At 37.8% G+C, this 18,075-nt stretch overlaps 1 protein-coding gene across 3 annotated transcripts in view; it reads left to right on the top strand.

Moving 5' to 3' along the window:
• Positions 1 to 386: 386 nt before the first annotated feature.
• The window catches only part of SSH2 (slingshot protein phosphatase 2), a 265,214-nt gene continuing 247,525 nt past the window's right edge, over positions 387 to 18,075 (top strand). For 2 of the 3 annotated variants that reach the window (XM_063113271.1, XM_063113269.1), the window contains exon 1: positions 387 to 636. In XM_063113271.1, the coding sequence (XP_062969341.1) occupies positions 574 to 636 (63 nt within the window). In that variant the 5' untranslated portion in view covers positions 387 to 573. The remainder of the gene's footprint in view (positions 637 to 18,075) is intronic. The other variant, XM_063113274.1, reaches the window with a different exon arrangement.

The following is an 18,075-nucleotide window of genomic DNA, read 5'->3' as shown; positions in this document are numbered from 1 at the left end:
GATTTTCACCTCAGTTTCTTTTCCCTAAGGTTGGTTAAGCTGTGTGCCCCACCTCATAAAATGGTTCTCTCAAGAGTGAAGACTCCAGCGGCCCCCCGCCCTGGGACCCCACACCCAGTAGGCTCCCCCGAACCCCTTCCCCGACCCCACTGTCCAGCACCCGGCAAGGGCAAACCGCACGATTCCAGCGATCAGGAGGCAGCCCGGGAGGGGGCGGTGACCCGAGGCGTACGCACTCGCCGGCTTCCGGCAACTCAAGGGTTACGCCGAGGCGGCGGCGCGCGCCGAGGGGAGAGGCGGTTGCTGACAGGTGGCGCCTGCGCACTGGTAGCGCTCATTGTGCCCCGCAGCTGCTGAACCGCCCGCCCGCCCGCTTGCCGCCCGTTCGGCGCGTCAGTCTGCGAGAGTCCGGTGGTGGGTGCGGAGCCAGCGGCTGTTCCAGCGGCCTCCTCCTCCTCCCCGTTCCCCTCACCCCGACCCCGCAACCCCTTTCCCCATTCCGGCTCCGTCACCCTCCCGCCCCCCACACTCGGGACAAGAATGCCCTGCCCGGAACAACCCAGCAGCGCCTAGATGGCTTTGGTCACGGTCCAGCGGTCGCCTACCCCCAGCACCACCTCCAGCCCCTGCGCTTCGGTGAGTCCCCTCTCGACTGCCGCTCCGCTTGCTTCTGTCACTGCGGCTCCGCTTTGCCTCAGCGGGTCCCGCCGAACGCCACTGCGCACGCGCCACGCCGCTTCCCAGGCCTTGGCACTCGCCTGCCGCGAACCCCTCACACCCGCATCTTAGAGACGAATAGCAGGAACTACAAGACGTTGGTTTTTGCCCCCATCACCCTGAGCACCTAGCTCCTTACAGTCTTCACCCTGAAATCCCCTGTGGCATGCCTTCCCATGGCTTGAGCACTTCCTTTCGGGAATGAGTCATTCTTGCTGTTTTCACCCTCCCCCTTCTTTTACCCTCTGTTGCTCTATCTAGTGCAGGGAGGGGACCGTGAGACTCCTGCGTTTCCCCTTACCCACACCCACATCGCCTTACCCACACCATTTCAAGGACCCGTTCGGAATTTGCACACAGCACACCCTTCTTCGGACTCGCTGGGGTGTGTGCCTTCTTCCCCCTAGTCACTTGCTGTCTTTCTTGTGCTTTGTACCATTCAGGCTTCTTTGGACTGCTGAACAGTAGTTACTCCTTGGTTTCTTTCCTCCCCCTAAGGGTGGCAGTGGTCTCTTCTGTTTCTTGGACCTCTTATCTTTCCTTTTCGAGGTCCCGAAGCATCTGGTGCTGCTTGATGACCAGTACCAATTTATTTACATCTTACAGACATTTTTGCCTTTCACTTATTGATCATGATCGTTCTCGTTCTTGGGTCGTGTTTGTATGGCTCGTTACTTCAGATGCTTCTGCCAATAAAGCATGCTTCCAGAAGGAAAATATCCAGTAACCGCCTTTCCCTGCTGGGCCTGTCTTTGCCTTCGCTCCTCACCCCACCCCCACTCCTTTACAATCCATTCTCTTAGGCTTCATTTTTGAAACTATTTATTTTTAAAAATAAAATATTGCATCAGCGGAGCAAAATGGGCTTTAAAGAATAAATAAACATCCAGATGTTTTAGAGAGAAATAGACTGAATAAAAATATGAACAATTGGGAAAACTACCTTGAACTTCCTACAGAACTGTAATTTTTTTTTTAACTGGGATGGTGGATTTAATAGTATCAAATTTAAAAAAGATATTCAATAAACACTCTACTGCCTTCCACAATAAAAAAAAATCAGGTTACTCTTAATATTTATATGTTAACTGAGGTGTGAGCTTTGATAACTTGAAAATATGCTGCCTTGTGCTTTCAGTATAGTTTCCTGAATTCAAGATTTTGTTGTGTGTAGTGGTAGTTTCTTCATTTCTGAAGGTTTTTTTTGGGTTTTGGGGTTTTGTTTTGGTTTTTTTTTCATTTTGTGTGACCAAATTGACAACTATATCCTAATTCAAGAACTGATTGTATTTCAGAGGTTAGCTTATCTTGAGTTGTTCCAGAGAGCAAAACTAGGATCCTTGGGTAGAAGTTCAGGGAGGCAGATTTCGAGTGATTATAAGAAAGAATTTTGTAACAGTTGAGTGCACTGCTTTATAAAATAGTGAGTGCCCATTGCTGGAGGACATTTTGCATGGAAGGTAGTATAAAGAATTCCTGCAATAGGGGACTTCTAAGTCTCTAAATCTTTAAGATACTGTGAGTTGAGAATAATTGTATTTCAAAGCTAGTAAAACATTTTAGTATCCTTTGAAGACTATATCATAAGGATAGAAATTTAATATAATTTATTCTTATGTGCAGTACTTTATGCTAGTTTTTGGAAAGTCATTAACATACCATCAAGCCATCTAAATTCATTCCACTAGAAAACTCTTTGGTTTGCGATTACTAGACTGATTTTGGCTGAGAAAGCAATTGAAATAAAGTAGAAACCAGTATTATAGTAATATTATTTTCCCTGGGCATTGTTGAAAACAGTTTATATTAAAATATAGTATAATAAGTGTATATCAAGTTGTCATCATACTAATTTTCTTGAGGCAAATTAGTGTAGAGTAGGGCCTTATCTACTTGATATGACTTCATGAGCCAAACTTGGGTTACTTTAGAATCTTGAGGTATGTTAATAGTCACTTTTGACATAGGTAACTAAATTGATCATGTGGTAAACTCATTTGTTGAGCTAAATGACTGATATTTCTATATCTACTAGCCTGGTTATTTCAGTTATTTTTACCTGGCCCTGCGTGCAAAGGAATCCTGGGGCTGGTGTGTGTGAGTAGCAATCAGAATTGTTAGCATGAATGATAGGCCAGTTACCTTTCCCTTTAAATTGTCTTCCTATCTGACTTCATCTAGAGCTGTGTTTAGCTGGATTGTCTTATGGTCCTTGTCCTCCAGTATTTGGCTGCTGTCTGACCTGCATATATTTTTCCTGTTGCATCTTTTGCTGCATAAATAGGTTGGGTTGGTTGTTTTAAAAGAGAGAGAGAGCAAGAGCAAAAAGAATATAGAGAGCCATGAAAAGAGAGATTTAATTTTGTGAGCCTGGAAATTAAAATTTTTTATTAATCACTTTAATCATTCTATTACACTTTTTCAGTATAGGATGCAGGACATTTTAATACTGTCAGTATTCTTTCATTAGGCGTTAAGTAATCTATTGATCATCTACTAGGTGTGAATGACCATTATAGATACTAAAATGTATAAGACATTGACCTGTCCATCAGGATCATGTAATCTGGGGGATGGGGGGCTGCGGAGGAAGGACAAACATAAGGTGAGAGGGTAGAAAAGGAGACTGAAGGTAATGATACTGTATGTACATGACAAGCCAGTATGTAATGGCCATAAATATTGTCTGAATTCAGATTAAAAGAAATTCACTAATGGCAATGGTAATAAGAAGAGTAATAACAATATCTAACATCTCTTGATTCCTTGTCTATGCCAGGCATCAGGCTAAGTGCTTTACATGTATTAACTCATTTACTGTTATGATACGAGGGTACTTCAAAAAGTTCATGGAAAAATGGAATTAAAAGATAATAGGAGTATTTTCGTGAACTTTTTGAAGTACCTTCATATGCCTAAGGGAAGTTGCTCTTATCCTCATCTTACAGATGAAGAAACTAAGGCAAAGAGATTAAAGAATCTGTCTACTGTCAGTCAGTAAGCAGTTTGTACTTCAAACTCAGATGTGTCTGACTTTAGAATCTGCTGGCTTTTCCTCCCTAGTGAACAAGGAGAAGTATACATAGTAGTTGGCTCTCAAATTAGCTCTTGAAAGATGGGTTGAATTTTTAAAGGCCTAGAGAGAAGCTGGAAATAAGAGAGTATTCCAGGTGTAGAGAAGCTGGGAAGAAGAGAATATTCCAGGTATAAAGAAGTTTAGAGGCAAAAAATTACAAGGAGTATTTGAAGGAATTAAATAGACCAGTTTGAGGAAGGATTTGTTTGGAAGAGTAGTAAGAGATTAAGGTGAGAAGGCATCTTGGGCCGCACAGGGACTACCAAGTTTAGGAGTTTGAACTTGATGGAGAAGGAAACAGAGAGTCCTCAGAGGTTTTGAGCAGATATGATCACACTGGTGTTTTAAGAGAATTGATCCACTAATGAGCCAGAGAGATTTGAGGAAGGGAGAGAGAGGCCATGAGTGGAGCCAGTTATAGTCTGTTGCAGTAGCCAAGGTGTACAGTAATAAAGGCCTGAACTGAAGTGGTAATGGAAAGAAAGGGACAGATGTGAGGGATTGTGGAGAAGATTCAAAGGACTTGGGGACTGACTGGATATAGGGGAGGAGGAATCAGAGATGCCAACTCTTGGGATATATTGTTTTTCCTAGACAGAAGATGTTTCCTAATTAATAAAGAGTGATTTAAGAATTATCTCTTTTCCACTGTTTTCTTTTTTAATAAAATTTTTAAATTTATTTCTCTGTTGACAAACATTGTATATATATTTATGGTGCACAACATGATGTTTTGATGTATGTGTACATTGTGGAATGATTACGTCAAGCTAATTAACACCTCGTTTATCTTTTTTTTTTTGTGGTAAGAACATTTAAAATCTTCCTTCCTAGCAATTTTCAAGTGTATAACACATTATTATTAACTGTAGTTACCATTCTGTACAATAGATCTCCAGAATTTATTCCTTCTAACTAAAACTTTGTACCCTTTGACCAACATCTTCCCATTCTCCCACCCCACAATGTAGTATGAATTTTCTGAATGTATACCTGTATTGATCCAAGGCCACTTAAACAAAGTATAACACCATAATAATCTTTTGCCTTTGTGTAGTGCTGTATACTTTTCAGAATATTTTTGTGTTCATGATCTAATTTAATTCTACAACAGCCCCATATATTATGCAGGACAGGTACCAAGGTTAAACGACTTGCTGAAGGTTACAAAACTGGTGGGTTTAAGAATGTGCAGTAGAACTGCGTTTCTTGGCTCCTGGTCTACATCTCTTTGCATGATGTGGTAAGAGAAACAGCATAGGCAGTTTCTAATCCTGAGATTTGACTGCCAGTTGAGTAAAGGAGCAAGACTTGAGATACAGTCAAGTACTCACACTCTTTGGAGCTCGTTTATATTGCAACCTTGACTACCCAGAACAGAATTATCCATGTCTGTGAAAATCATTTTTAGGTAATACCCTTATTTGAAGCATATTAACTATTAATTTACACAGAATGCTTCTAAACTTGGATATTTTGTTTTCTTACTCATAAGATTACTGACAGTAAAATAGGAATGGAAAGTTGCAGATGCTACTAAAGGCAGCCTCCCTATAGTGCTGGGAAATGATAGCTGATGATTTCACAGCAAGTGAAGAGGAAGAAAACCCATAAAAAGCGGGCATAAATAGCCAATCCTTGGCTACTTCACATAAAGATAGATACTCCTCTAGGACTCAGTAGTTCCTGAGAGCTACTATTATATGTTCACAATGATGACTTCGAATCATCATAAGGCTTAATTTTGTTTTTTCTTGATTTAAGCAATCAGGATTGAGTGTGGTATATTTTTCGATAGATGTTCATCCAAGTTTCACCAAAGTTTTGACACTTAAGATATACATTTAAATTAATTGGTAAATTCATTTACATATATCTTATTTCCTGATGATGCTGGATAAATAAGATATTATTTAGTTATATAGGTATGTATTCAAATATGACCACATATTTCTCCTTAGGCAGAGAAAATAAAGCCAAGACAAATATGAAATTGATTTTTACTAAGTGTAGTGATGCTTTTGAATTTTTTGAAGACAGCTTTAGAAACTTTTATGAATTCTAAAAATAATACATGGCCATTGTAGGAAATTTGGAAATACCGAGAAGTACAGAAAAGAGAAAAGACACATGCCATCATTGTATTTTATAAAGCTGAAATGCTGCTGTATTTTGTATCTTTGTTTTTTAAAAAGTTTGGTATATACCATACATGTTATATCATTTAAATGGCTGCATTGAGTAGTAATATTATAACTCATTCTAACTATTCCATTATTGGGGGGCATCTAGATTTTTTCCAACTTTTTTTTTTTGCTATTAAAAATGACATTGCAGTGAATATCATTGAGTATAAATATCTGACTGCATTATGGAATGTTTATTAAGATTTCAAGAAATGTAATTACTTGATCACAAAGTATAAACAATTTTTTTTTTTTGTCCTTTTTGTGACCAGTAAGGGAATCGCAACCCTTGGCTTGGTGTCACCCACACCGCGCTCGCACCGGCCAGCCCTATATAGGATCCGAACCCGTGGCGGGAGCACCACTGCGCTCCCAAGCGCTGCACTCTCCCGAGTGCGCCACGGGGCCGGCCCAAAGTATAAACAATTTTAAGACTCCTGTTATATATCTATGCTTTCTAGAAGGGTTATTCTAATTAACATTTATTCCAACCAGCGTAGTGTAAGAATGCTCATTTCTCCTAACCTTATTGATACTGGATATTCTCATTGCATTTTTAATCATTACTAATTTTTGAGAATAAAGAGTAGTGCCAAGGGCTTCCAGTCAAGATGACGGAATAGACAGTCCCCACCATCACTCTTTCACACTAATCAAACAATTTATAACTATTAAAAAGCAATGACAGCCAAGCTGGGGCCGCTAGAACTCAGGGGAAGAGGAGGACAGACCTATGGAGTTCATGAAGGCAGGAGAAGCCACAGTGAGAGAAAGAAATGATCACTCCCACCATTTCGAGCCTTGGCCACTTCCAGGCTGGAGCTGGTGAGCACATGGAGCAAGAGCTGGCAAAAGCTGCAGCTGTGCCCTTTGGATGAAATTGCTTGGAGGTGGCAGTAAGAAGAGGGCCTTAGTGGCCCGTAGGCCAGCAAGACCACTAACAGGGTTCCCGTGGACCCACATAGCAACGAAGAGCCACAGAAACAGAAAAAAAGACCTACTCAGAGGCTGGTGAGTCATTGCAAGGGACTGGCACATGGCCCATCCCATGGGAAGTGTTTGGAGTACAAGCGGTGGAGAAGATGGGCCACCAGGGAAATATTGGGGCACAGCATGGACAGCTGATCTGCCCCTCAGTCAGCACAGGACCACTCAGTGGAGACTGGTCAGGAATACGGAAGTGCAGAGGTGCAGCTTTCTGAAAAGATTCAGGCCCAGACCAGAGTTTCCACACAACTCAGGTGTACTGGAACTCATAAGACCTGGAAGTACATGCAAGGTTAACCATTAAAACCTGATCTGCACAAAAGCCTTCCCCAGGGAATGAGCAGTAAAGCAGCAATTTAGCTCAACTACAGGGCTCAAGTGCTAGTCCCCACAGGAAGTTCCTCCATTTTAGAAGTAAGTAAAGGACAACAAATTAGTTCCAGTGCAGAGTTTAAGTGGTGGGAACAGCAAATAATCCAACACAGAACTGAAAGAAAAAAAAAAAATACCCACAGATCAGATATAAAGTTTGGTATTAACTAGGAAAGGTCTCACATCACCAAAGAACACCTATAAAACCTAGAAGGACTGGAAGCCCCCTGGGCTCCCAAGCCAGGGAGCAGGGAGGGCCAGGGGCTTCAGCCATGCCCCTGACATCTGCAACCAGCCTAGTGATGACCACTAAGCCACCACAGGAAGCGCCCCAGGCTCTCCTGAGCCAGGGCAGTGGGCCCCCTGACCTAGGGCCTTGGCCATGCCCCCTAGACATCTACAACCAGCCCAGCAACAACCACCAATCTGCCACCAGAAACACCCTCGGCTCCTGAGCCAGGGCACTGGGGGGCTGAGGGCTTCAGCCATACCCTCCTGACATCTGCAACCAGCTCAGTGACCATTGAACCACCTCTGGAAGCCCCCTGGTCTCCCCTGAAGTAATGAGGAGGTGCCACGGGACTCAACCACGCTCCCCCTCCTTCTTCCTCCTCCCACCCTGTTTCCTTCCCAGTTCCCATCTCTCCCTCCTCGCCAACTGCTCTGCAACAACATCTTAGAATGTAAAAAAAAAATTAATAATTAAAAAAAAAGAGTAGTACCTAGTTGGTTTGATTTATATTTTATTATTAGATGGGTCTAATATGAATGATTGTGCATTGTAATGATGAATAAGCTAACTATACTGACCTAACCACCACATATCCTACACAATTATTGAAAATAAATGTTGTACCCCACATGTATGTATAATAAAAAATTAAATAAATAAATAAAGGATAGGTTCATTGAGGTATAATCTACAAACTCTAAAATATACCTGTTTTAATGTGTACAATTTAATTATTTTTAGTAAACTTAGAGTTATACAACCCTTACTTCAATTCTGTATTTCCTTTTTATGAGCTATTTGTTCATCCTTTTCAATTTATGTACCCTCTTGATGTATTATGAATATTAACCCTTTACTATATTTATTACAAATTATTTTCTTTTAAATTCAGTTTTTGTTACTCTTAGAATAAAGTCTACAATTCATTGTTTTGCTAGTAGACCTTGAATGAGCCAACCTTGCTTACCTCTTTAGCCTTATCTCTTCCCAAGTCCCTGCCTTGCCATGCTCAGTTAAGCTGACATGCCATGCTCCCTTTGGTCTCTAGGCTTTGCTCATGCTGTTCCCTTTACCTGGAACACTTATCCTTCATCTCTTTACCTAACTAATTGCTACTCATCCTTCAGGTCTCAGCTTAAATGTCACTTCTTCTGGGAAGCTTCCCTGACTCCACCCCAGACCATGGTAGGTGCTCCTTCTCTGTGCACCATAACACCCTATACTTACCCATGGTGGCTCTTATCTCTTTACTGTACATGATTTTTTGATTGCCCATCTCCCCAACTAACCTTTAAGCCAGGGACTGGGTCTAATTGCGTATTTTTTTATCATCAGGGTTCAAAAGTATTTGATGCATGAATCAATGGATGGATTGATGCATATAGTCATATTTATCAATTTTTTCCATTTTGAGTTCTTCCATTATTTTTAACTATAGAAAGTTATTCCCAGAAGCCCAAAGGATATGACCACTTCTAAGATGTTTGGTACATGTTACCAAATTGTCCTCCAGAAAGGTCGAATCAATCTTCATTTAGAAGCAGTGTATAAAAAATGTTTCACTGTACCCTGTTCATCATCCATTTTCTTTCTCATAATAAGAGATATTGTTTATTAAAACTTGCTGTATACTAGATAGCGTGCTGAGTACCTTACATGCATTATGTTATTTAATTTTCACATCACTCCTGTGGGGTAGGAATTATTATCTCTATTTTACAAAGAAAATTGAGGCTCACAGAAGTAAAGTGAGTTATCCGAGGTTTTAGGTCTGGTGTCTGACCACAGGACCCTTTATCTTAACCAATAGTATTTTATTGTTGTTTTAATTTACTTTTTTCTTTTATCAGAGGTTAAATGTTTTTTCAAATATTTACTGTTATGTTTTGATTCTTTGTTTTTTAAATCATTTATATGCTTTGCCCAGCTTTCTCCATGGGTACTTATTTTTTTCCATATTGATTGTAAGTATTCTTTATATACTAAGAATATTAACCTTTTTCTCTTATATTGCAAGTTTTGCCCCAGTTTTTCATTTGCCATTTTATTTATTTATTCATTTTGATGTACTGATATTTAAAAATTTTTAATGCCATCAACCCAAAGTTTGTGTGTGTGTGTGTTTGTGTTTTCCATTGTTTTTCTACCTAGTTCAATTTTCCATCAATAGAGCAGAGAAATATTCACCTATATTTTCTTAAGTTTATAGTTTTATTTTTATATTTAACTTTAATCATCTGAAATTAATTTTACTACGTGATGTGAGGTAAGGATTTTGTTCCAAATAGTTAACAACTTGTCTCAGTTCATTTTTTGAAACAATTACTCCTTTTTTCTGATGATATATAAGTCCACCTCTGGGAAATACTAAATTTGGGTATAAGCTAAAGTGTGTTCTATTGAAGTTCCATTGCTAGTCCCACAGGGGTTAAGTTAGTTTAGCACTTACTACTTAGTATTCATTAAATTGTATGGATAGAAAATAAACTAGCTTAAATTTTAAAATTTGACTCAAGTCCCTGGGAAGTTTAGAAGAAGAGCAGGCTTTTGGTACTCAAAAGGTATCTTCACGTCTCTCGTCCTTTCTATCTGGCTTTAAGTGAAAGAGAGCAGATTCTGGATTATGGTCAGTCTGAAAAAAAAACACTGTGCAACACTGCCTATGTAACACCATTAAATATCACTCCTGATTCCAGGAGCTTTGTACTTCACTGTTTTTCATCAAATGCCTGCTATCGTGTTGGCTACAGCAGTGCCTGGCCTGTTGTTGACATTCACATGTCCATGTTTTTGTTTATATGTTCATTCTTTCAAAAAAAACCTAGCTGTACTTGGGAAACTATTTCCAATTTTTTTTTTAAGTGACTATTGATAAACCCCTTTATCTAACCTGAAGTATGCCAGAGGCTGGGGGTACATGGGAAAGACCTTAAGAATCTTATTAATCAGCAAATATTTAATGAGTGCTATTTTGTGCAGGTAATCCCATCTGTTCTCTTCCTCTGGCTCTCAGCCCTGAAGCCTTTTCAGATACTTTTACAAATTGCTCTGCATTTTCTTGCCTATCTGGAGCAGCATGGCTGCTGATCACAGTGTCCCTCATTTTCCTGTTTGTTGAGGGAAAGTCTGATGAGGTACCCTTGGCTCTGAAATGTAAGGAAAGGTCCCGTGGTTTCCTAGACTTCCTGAAAGATAGGGGGAAGTATTTCATTTATTAAGTGGGAGAGGATATGCTTAGAAACAAGTGGGGAGAGGTAGTACTGTGTTCCAGCCTAGACTTTGTGGGGCTGTTTGATTAAATTAAAAAAGAAAGTTATTTAGTGCCTTTTTGTGTATTGCACTCTACTTGAGTCTGAGGATATCTATTTATTTACTTATTTATGCCACTACTGAGGATCGAGCTGCCAGTTTGTCCCTGGTCTCAAGAACCCTAGAGTAGAAGTAGGAAAATTGATAATAAATAAGTAATTAGATTACAGTGTAGTAATCACAAATATATAAGCCTTGAAGAAGAGAAAGAAGGTCAGCAAGGACTTCTGAGTTTAAGGCTCAAAGCTAAAGAGTGAGTGGGAGTTGGTCAGCAAACAGAGGGTTAGGGGTGAGTAGCAGGAGAGAGGGAGCATTCTTAACCATGAACTTAAGGCACAGAGCTAGAAATGGCATGATGTATGCTGTGGACCACAAGCAGTATAGTACCGATGCCATGTACAGAAAATGGGGCTGGAGAAGTAAAGTTAATTTGTTCTGAGTTTTAACATTTATGCCCTTTTACCTTGAATGCACTATATGTTCTCTTGGCTTTCTTTTAAAGTAACTTTGTTAAAATTTGTAGTTATGGGCAAGACAACTCAAAGTATAACTGTCTTAACAGCTACCACGTTTCAAGTGTTTGCTGTGTAATACACATGGGGTTCAGAACTAAATCAGCACTAAATAGGCATCACAACAACCATTAGAAGTAGTACTATTATTGTTCCCATTTTACAGGTGAAAAAAAACTGATTCTTGGGGCAGTTTCTAGACTCCCCCAGCTAGGAATGGTAGAGCTGGGATTTAAACTTTGGTTATCACAATCAGAGAGCAACTACTAGACTAAATTACCTCTGTGTGTTAGAATTAGTCTATGTCTAGCTGCTGTTTGATTTCTTCCATTTTTAATAATTTAGCTTCACATATGCCCTGCTATAGTTTGAATCTCTGCAATTTGTTTCATTTTGCTGCTTGTGCCTTGATATTTGACAAATTCAGGGAGCCTTTCCAAGCACTGTGGTATGATATAAGGCATTATACTTGCCTTAGAATCTACAAGTCTACTGGGGAAGGCAGCTATAATCTAAGCATGTATAATCAAAAACCTAATATGATGAGTGCAATAGGAGAGGAACAAACCAAATGTGTACACCGGAAGAAGACATCATTCTGAAAGGGATACTGGACAGGGAATGTGGAACAGACTAATTTAAAAAGATGGAGGAGCAGAATATCTTTGCAGCTAGGAAAATGAAAGATATGTTTTTTTACTTCTAGGTGTTAATCTCTTCAGCTCCATTCACAATTAGAAGCCAGTTTTTTCTACAGGGTGATTATTATAAGATGTTATCTAAGACACGGTAGTCACACTCTGGGAAGTGTGTGTTTGTGGGTATTACTTTGCCCGTCACCTGTTTTTCCTCTCCCAACTCTATACCTTTCCTCTCTTAAAGAAAAGGGAAAAAAACCCAACAACCTCTTTTTTTTTTTAATGTTGCAAACAAATAGGGGAATATAAGAAATTGTATTTATTGAGGTTGAAGGAAGACATCTCCATGCAACTTGATGATTAGAGCAATAATTCTATTGTTGCTACAGACACTTATAGAAACAGCTAGAATTTGGAAGAGCCCTTTCTTCATAATTACAATATTTATCATGTCTCAGGCAAGAATTAGTATAAACCACATGTTAGCATTTCATAACACTTTTTCTTAATCTGTTAGTGAAGCTCATTGATTCTTTGGGGTTTGAGAAAGTCACTGATTTAGAATAAAGATAGTATCTGCCAGTTACTCTAATATAGGTCATATGGGGGTGAGAAAGCCCTAAACGTATTTTCATTTCTCTCTTTTAAGGCCTTCAGAAATACCGATAGAACACGAAGCAGCTTAGGGTCTGGAAATTGTCTGCCTGAATCTGAATCCTACCTTTGTAATTTACTGGACTTAAATCACTTAACTGCTCTATGCTTTGGTTTGCCCACCTGTAAAATAGGGGTAATAATAGTACTTCTTTCACAGAACTACTGTAAGCATTAAATGAGAGAATGCATTAGCACCGTGCCTGACACCAAATAAGCATGCACTCGTAAAGTATTAGTCATTGTTATAATGATGGTGATTTAGGATTGCTATTTGGTTGTTAAGCAATTTTTTCATTATAACACAAATTTGGTTGGGAAGTTATTTACTTCATGACAATGTGATTCAAATGGATAACCTATTGTAGAGTTTAGTTTCTCTTTATCCCTTTTCTTTCTTTTTAAAATTTTTTACTTGATAATGGCTTCATTTTTAAAAATTAGAGAATCTCTGCTTTAGTTGCCAATCTCTGTGGCAAAACAATGTTGTGTATAGTTTTGTAATGACCATGGAGCACCATACAGAATGATTAATGCAACTGTACTCTTTAAAAATCTCCTTCCCTTGAGAGTTTATCAACTTACTAGGCCATGCTTAGCAGCATATTAATCTACTGAATGTTTTGCTATATGGTAGAACAGATCATTGCAAGTGGCCACTTTAGTTTGTATAGTCAAATCATAGTCTGAGTGTGTTGGTGTTTTTAACGATTGAGGCTGTAAATCATGGGCAAAATAGAACAGAAATTGTGAGATATTTTTTAAACATGGAGAATCCAAAGATACTGCATGTATTCATAAATTTAAATATATCTTTGTACAAGGAAACAACAGGTGAGAAGAATGATTTGTCAAAGCCGTCTATTCCAAGCAGTTGGCAGTTTAAATTGAATGCAGCTCTTAGAAGATCTATTTCCAAAGCAACTGAATGAACTCACATATGATATAACAAGAGGCCTTTGGTTCAGTCTTTGGTTGTATTTTGATTACAATTTTTATTATTGAATCCTATCAGAAAATAGAGACAACCTACTTCTTAGAGTACCGAAAAAAATTACACTGTTTTCTGTGAACACAATATTTTGATTTGTCTTCTTTATCTATCTATACAAACTGCAACTTTCTCAACTCTGAGCATTTTTATGCTGATTCTGTGGTTTTCCAATTAAACTTCAAATGAAACTATACTGACTGTAAAGGAAGTCTGGTCAGGCAAGGTGCAGCTGAAAAATCCAAGAACTCCAGCACTTGCCTACTAAACGTTTTTGCATGATACAGAATCTTGGAAATTAGATCTAAAGCTTTTAGGAGAAAGAAAATATTTTTAGGGTACTTCCATTTAAACACATTTTGTAGGACTTTAATCTGTAGGATTAAAAATAGTAAGAGAATTTTATTTAAAAAATATGAAAAGTCTTCTTGTGTTCTTGAAATTGTCATATAGAAAATTATAGTTGTGGCTTATAAATGAAAAACTTCAAAGGCACAAGGATGATTTGGACCTCTATGTTGATGAGCTTGTTCAGAATGCCAGTCTGCTGAAAGTTACAAATAGAGATTCTGGTCACAAAATTAGTCTTTGGTTTGTTTCTAGCTATCCTTTCAGGTTATTCAAGACACTTAACAGAAAGCCTGTGTTTTAACAGGTCCTAGGCTTATACTTTTTTTTTTCAATAGATTTTTTAAAAATTTACTTTATTGGATTGCATTTATTAGCAAACATTTATTAATGAGTTCCTACTATATACAAGACTTTATATCATTTAAGCTGCTAGTATAGTCCACTGTTTTTAAAATGTTAGAAAATTGGATAGCTGAAATTCTGTGTTTTACTGTTTCTTCATTCTGCTAATATACTGAAGTTTCCCATTTGATTTTGTATTTCTTTAGTCTGTATTTTATTGTGGCTCACATTTCTGAATTAACCATTTCTGCGATAGTTTTGTGGACTCCAAAGTGGAACCTTTTTTAAAAAATCAGTTTTAAGGGCCGGCCCGTGGCTCACTCAGGAGAGTGCGGTGCTGATAACACCAAGGCCACGGGTTCGGATCCCTATATAGGGATGGCCAGTTAGCTCACTGGTTGAGCGTGGTGCTGACAACACCAAGCCAAGGGTTCAGATCCCCTTACCAGCCATCTTAAAAAAAAAAAAAAAATCAGTTTTATTGTGTATATTTAAGGTATACAACATGATGTTATCGGATATATGTAGATAGTAAAACAGTGACTATAACCAAAGTGAAACCTTATACAATTAGATTACATATGGTTCTAAATTCAAAGACAAAGGAAAAAATTATTGTATGGACAGTTGGCTTTGGAAATTATTCTAATACACAAAAATGTTATTTGAAAATGTATGGACCAATAGTCTAGAAAACGCCCTGTAAAATAGTTATTTCTTAACTCCTAAAATTATAAAGTTTTCTTTCCTCATTTTATTTTTTGCCTACATTACTTGATTTATTACTGACTTTCTCAAGTACCATTCTGGAAATTGAGAGCAGAATTTCTTCAAGATCAGTAGGCAGTGTGACAGTGATATTGAAATATTGAAGGGTTTTTGTTTTTGGTTTTTTTTAATGCTGCTAAATCTTTCTTGATTACTTTAGTCTGAAGAATAAAGTATTATTTACTCTGGCCATCAGTATGCTTTTCTATCTTGCCAAATCCCGACCCAAAAGGACAGTTTCCTTCTTTGGATAATTTAATAGTGATTTTATGTATTAAATACTTGTTGTCTAGAAAGTGGGATGCTTTATGGCACAGTGGTTAAATTGGCATTAGGCTCTGGTACCAGATTCTGGAGTTAAAACCCCAGTTCTACCACTTGCTAGGTATATGACTTTGGGCAAGCTAACCTTTCTAAGTCTCAGTTTTCTTATCTATAAAATGGAGATAATTTGAATACCTATCTTACAAGATTATTGCTGGCTTTCGTGAAAGAACTGAATGAATGCTTAGCATGTGTCTGGCGTTGTTGCATAGTGAGTGTTCAGTGCCTTTAATGATTACTAATGTTAAGTAGATTTAATTCTTTGCTTTCTGCACAGTATTATATATGAGGGGTCTTCAAAAAGTTCATGGAAATATTAGTATTATCATTAGTTCCATTTTTCCATGAACTTTTTGAAGCACTCTCCTACAGTACTTAATTTTTAAAAAAATTGCGATAGCTTGGCTTCTAATGCATACTTATTATAGGTGATATATTTTGGTCTTTACTGAATTGTGTCAAGTATGTATTATTCTCAAATATGTTACTTTATGAGAAATTGTATACAGTAACACACTGAAATTTGAAATTCAAATTGAATTTTGATATTGGCATGTATATCTTTGTAGTAGTTGTACCTCACATCACAGAACATTTATTAGGACCAAATGAGATACAGCAACATCCCACCTTAGCAGAGTTCTAAAGTGAGAATATAAGGCAAAAATCAATTACAGTAAAAATTATCCTTGAAAAAATCTGTTAAGTCACCCATAAAGAACAATATATAGTACATGGTTTGAGGCATTTAACTCTGTAACTGAGACTGTCTGAAGGGACACAGTTTCTCCTGTCTCATATGTACTTTATCGCATGCACTTGTTGAGTGGAATGGCAGGTAAAATCATGTGCACTGTAACTTATATTCATATTTATTTATTCTCTACCCAGCACATAAAATCAAATTAATATAAACTAAATGCACATTTGATGTAAGTCTAGAGTTGTTATTAGTAAGCTGCTTAGCATTGAAGCTGATCCTTTTAGCCTTCAATAAATGGTAGCTGTTATTGTTACTATGGATGTAGCATGTGATGTTTAAGGATGAAGAAATTGAGGTTGTCCAGGGCTTAGCTTGGCTCCTGACTGTGAAACATGGACAAATGATGATTTTTTTTTTTCTGTCAGATCAGCCAAGATTTATAACATGAATGTGGCCAGGGGAATAATGTCACTATTTTAGAGATAAGGATGTAGGATTATCCATTGTATTTCAAGGGAAAACTCTAACATAATTGCTTCCAAATTTATAGGCCAAAAATAATACAATCCCAAACAAATAATTGGCTTTTTTTTTTTTTTGGTGGCTGGCCTGTACGGGAATCCGAACCATTGACCTTGGTGTTACTTGATGTTATATAACACTGCACTCTAACCAACTGAACTAAGCGGCCACCCACTAACTGGCTAATTGTTTTTCATTGTTTAAATTGTTTTTCATTGTTTAAATTGTGAAGTATACCACTGAAGAATATTTTGATTTTTTAAATGCAAAAAAATTGCTTTATTTCAAATTTATGACATAGAGGTTTCAAAGGACAAAGTGATATTAAGTGTAATACCAAATGTCAGGAAGCCCTAATGATAAAATTTATCTGGGAGCCATTCATCAAGGATGTTAACCATTTTCAATTAAAGCTACCCCGAGCCATAAACAGTTACAGATGATCTGTTTTACAGTGTTGGCACATATATCTAAAAAGATCTTATACCACTAACAAGAAGTATTTATTATGTTTATAATGGTATGATCATTTTGTACACTTACTCAATTCATTTGTTGCTTAAAATACTTTGGGACTTCAGTTGCTTGGGTCAGATCATGGTGCTCAAATATAATGAATCATATACAGAGTAAGGCATAAACATAGTTTATGTATCCCCAGCATTGCCATCCAGGAAGACAAACAGGGCCCCACTTGTCTGAAAGGAAGTGTTTATTTTGCAGGTTACAAGGGGCAGAGGTACCCTTCTGAAAGTTTTTCTTGAGGATCCAAAATGTAAAAGTAAGAATAACAGTGATAGACAGTAAAACTCTAAGAGCAATAATACACTTTTGTTCAAGTACTTTCAAATGTTTTCTACTGAAAGTAAATTTGTCTAAACTTGTACCTTATCACTTGTTGCCTTGTATAGGGTAGTCTTGTTTTTAAACAAAGGAAGAAAGTCTTGTTTCGTAGTGACTCATGTGGTGACGTAGTAGATTAGTAACAGGGTGGTGTTTTTTTGCTCAATGTGAGTATGAGCACTGGAAGTAGCAGATTCTGGTAATTCCTCATGGAATTTAACTCTTATATCTGGGAATTCTTAGGAATCTGTGTGCACAGGCACCTGATTCCATGAAAATCTCAATATTAAGTATGGTTAAATTTCACTGCTATGTGACCATGAGAATTTAAGATGTGGCATTTATAATATATGAGTTACAATTAGCTTATGCTTTTAAGTCTTTAAATATCCATCAATCTCCCTTACCCATGATTATTTTTGTCCTGCTGTCCCTTGAGACTCATTCATCTGTGATCAGGTGATTTATCCACTTAAAGTTAATTAAATTAATCTCTTGAGGCTTATTTTATTTATTTATTTTTTAAATTTTACTGTGATTATGTAACT

The sequence above is a fragment of the Cynocephalus volans genome, chromosome 10 (assembly GCF_027409185.1).
Source record: "Cynocephalus volans isolate mCynVol1 chromosome 10, mCynVol1.pri, whole genome shotgun sequence".
NCBI classification, from domain to species: Eukaryota; Metazoa; Chordata; class Mammalia; order Dermoptera; family Cynocephalidae; genus Cynocephalus; species Cynocephalus volans.
The sequence above is the reverse complement of the archived record's forward strand: the minus strand, read 5'-3'. Positions and strand labels throughout refer to the sequence as shown.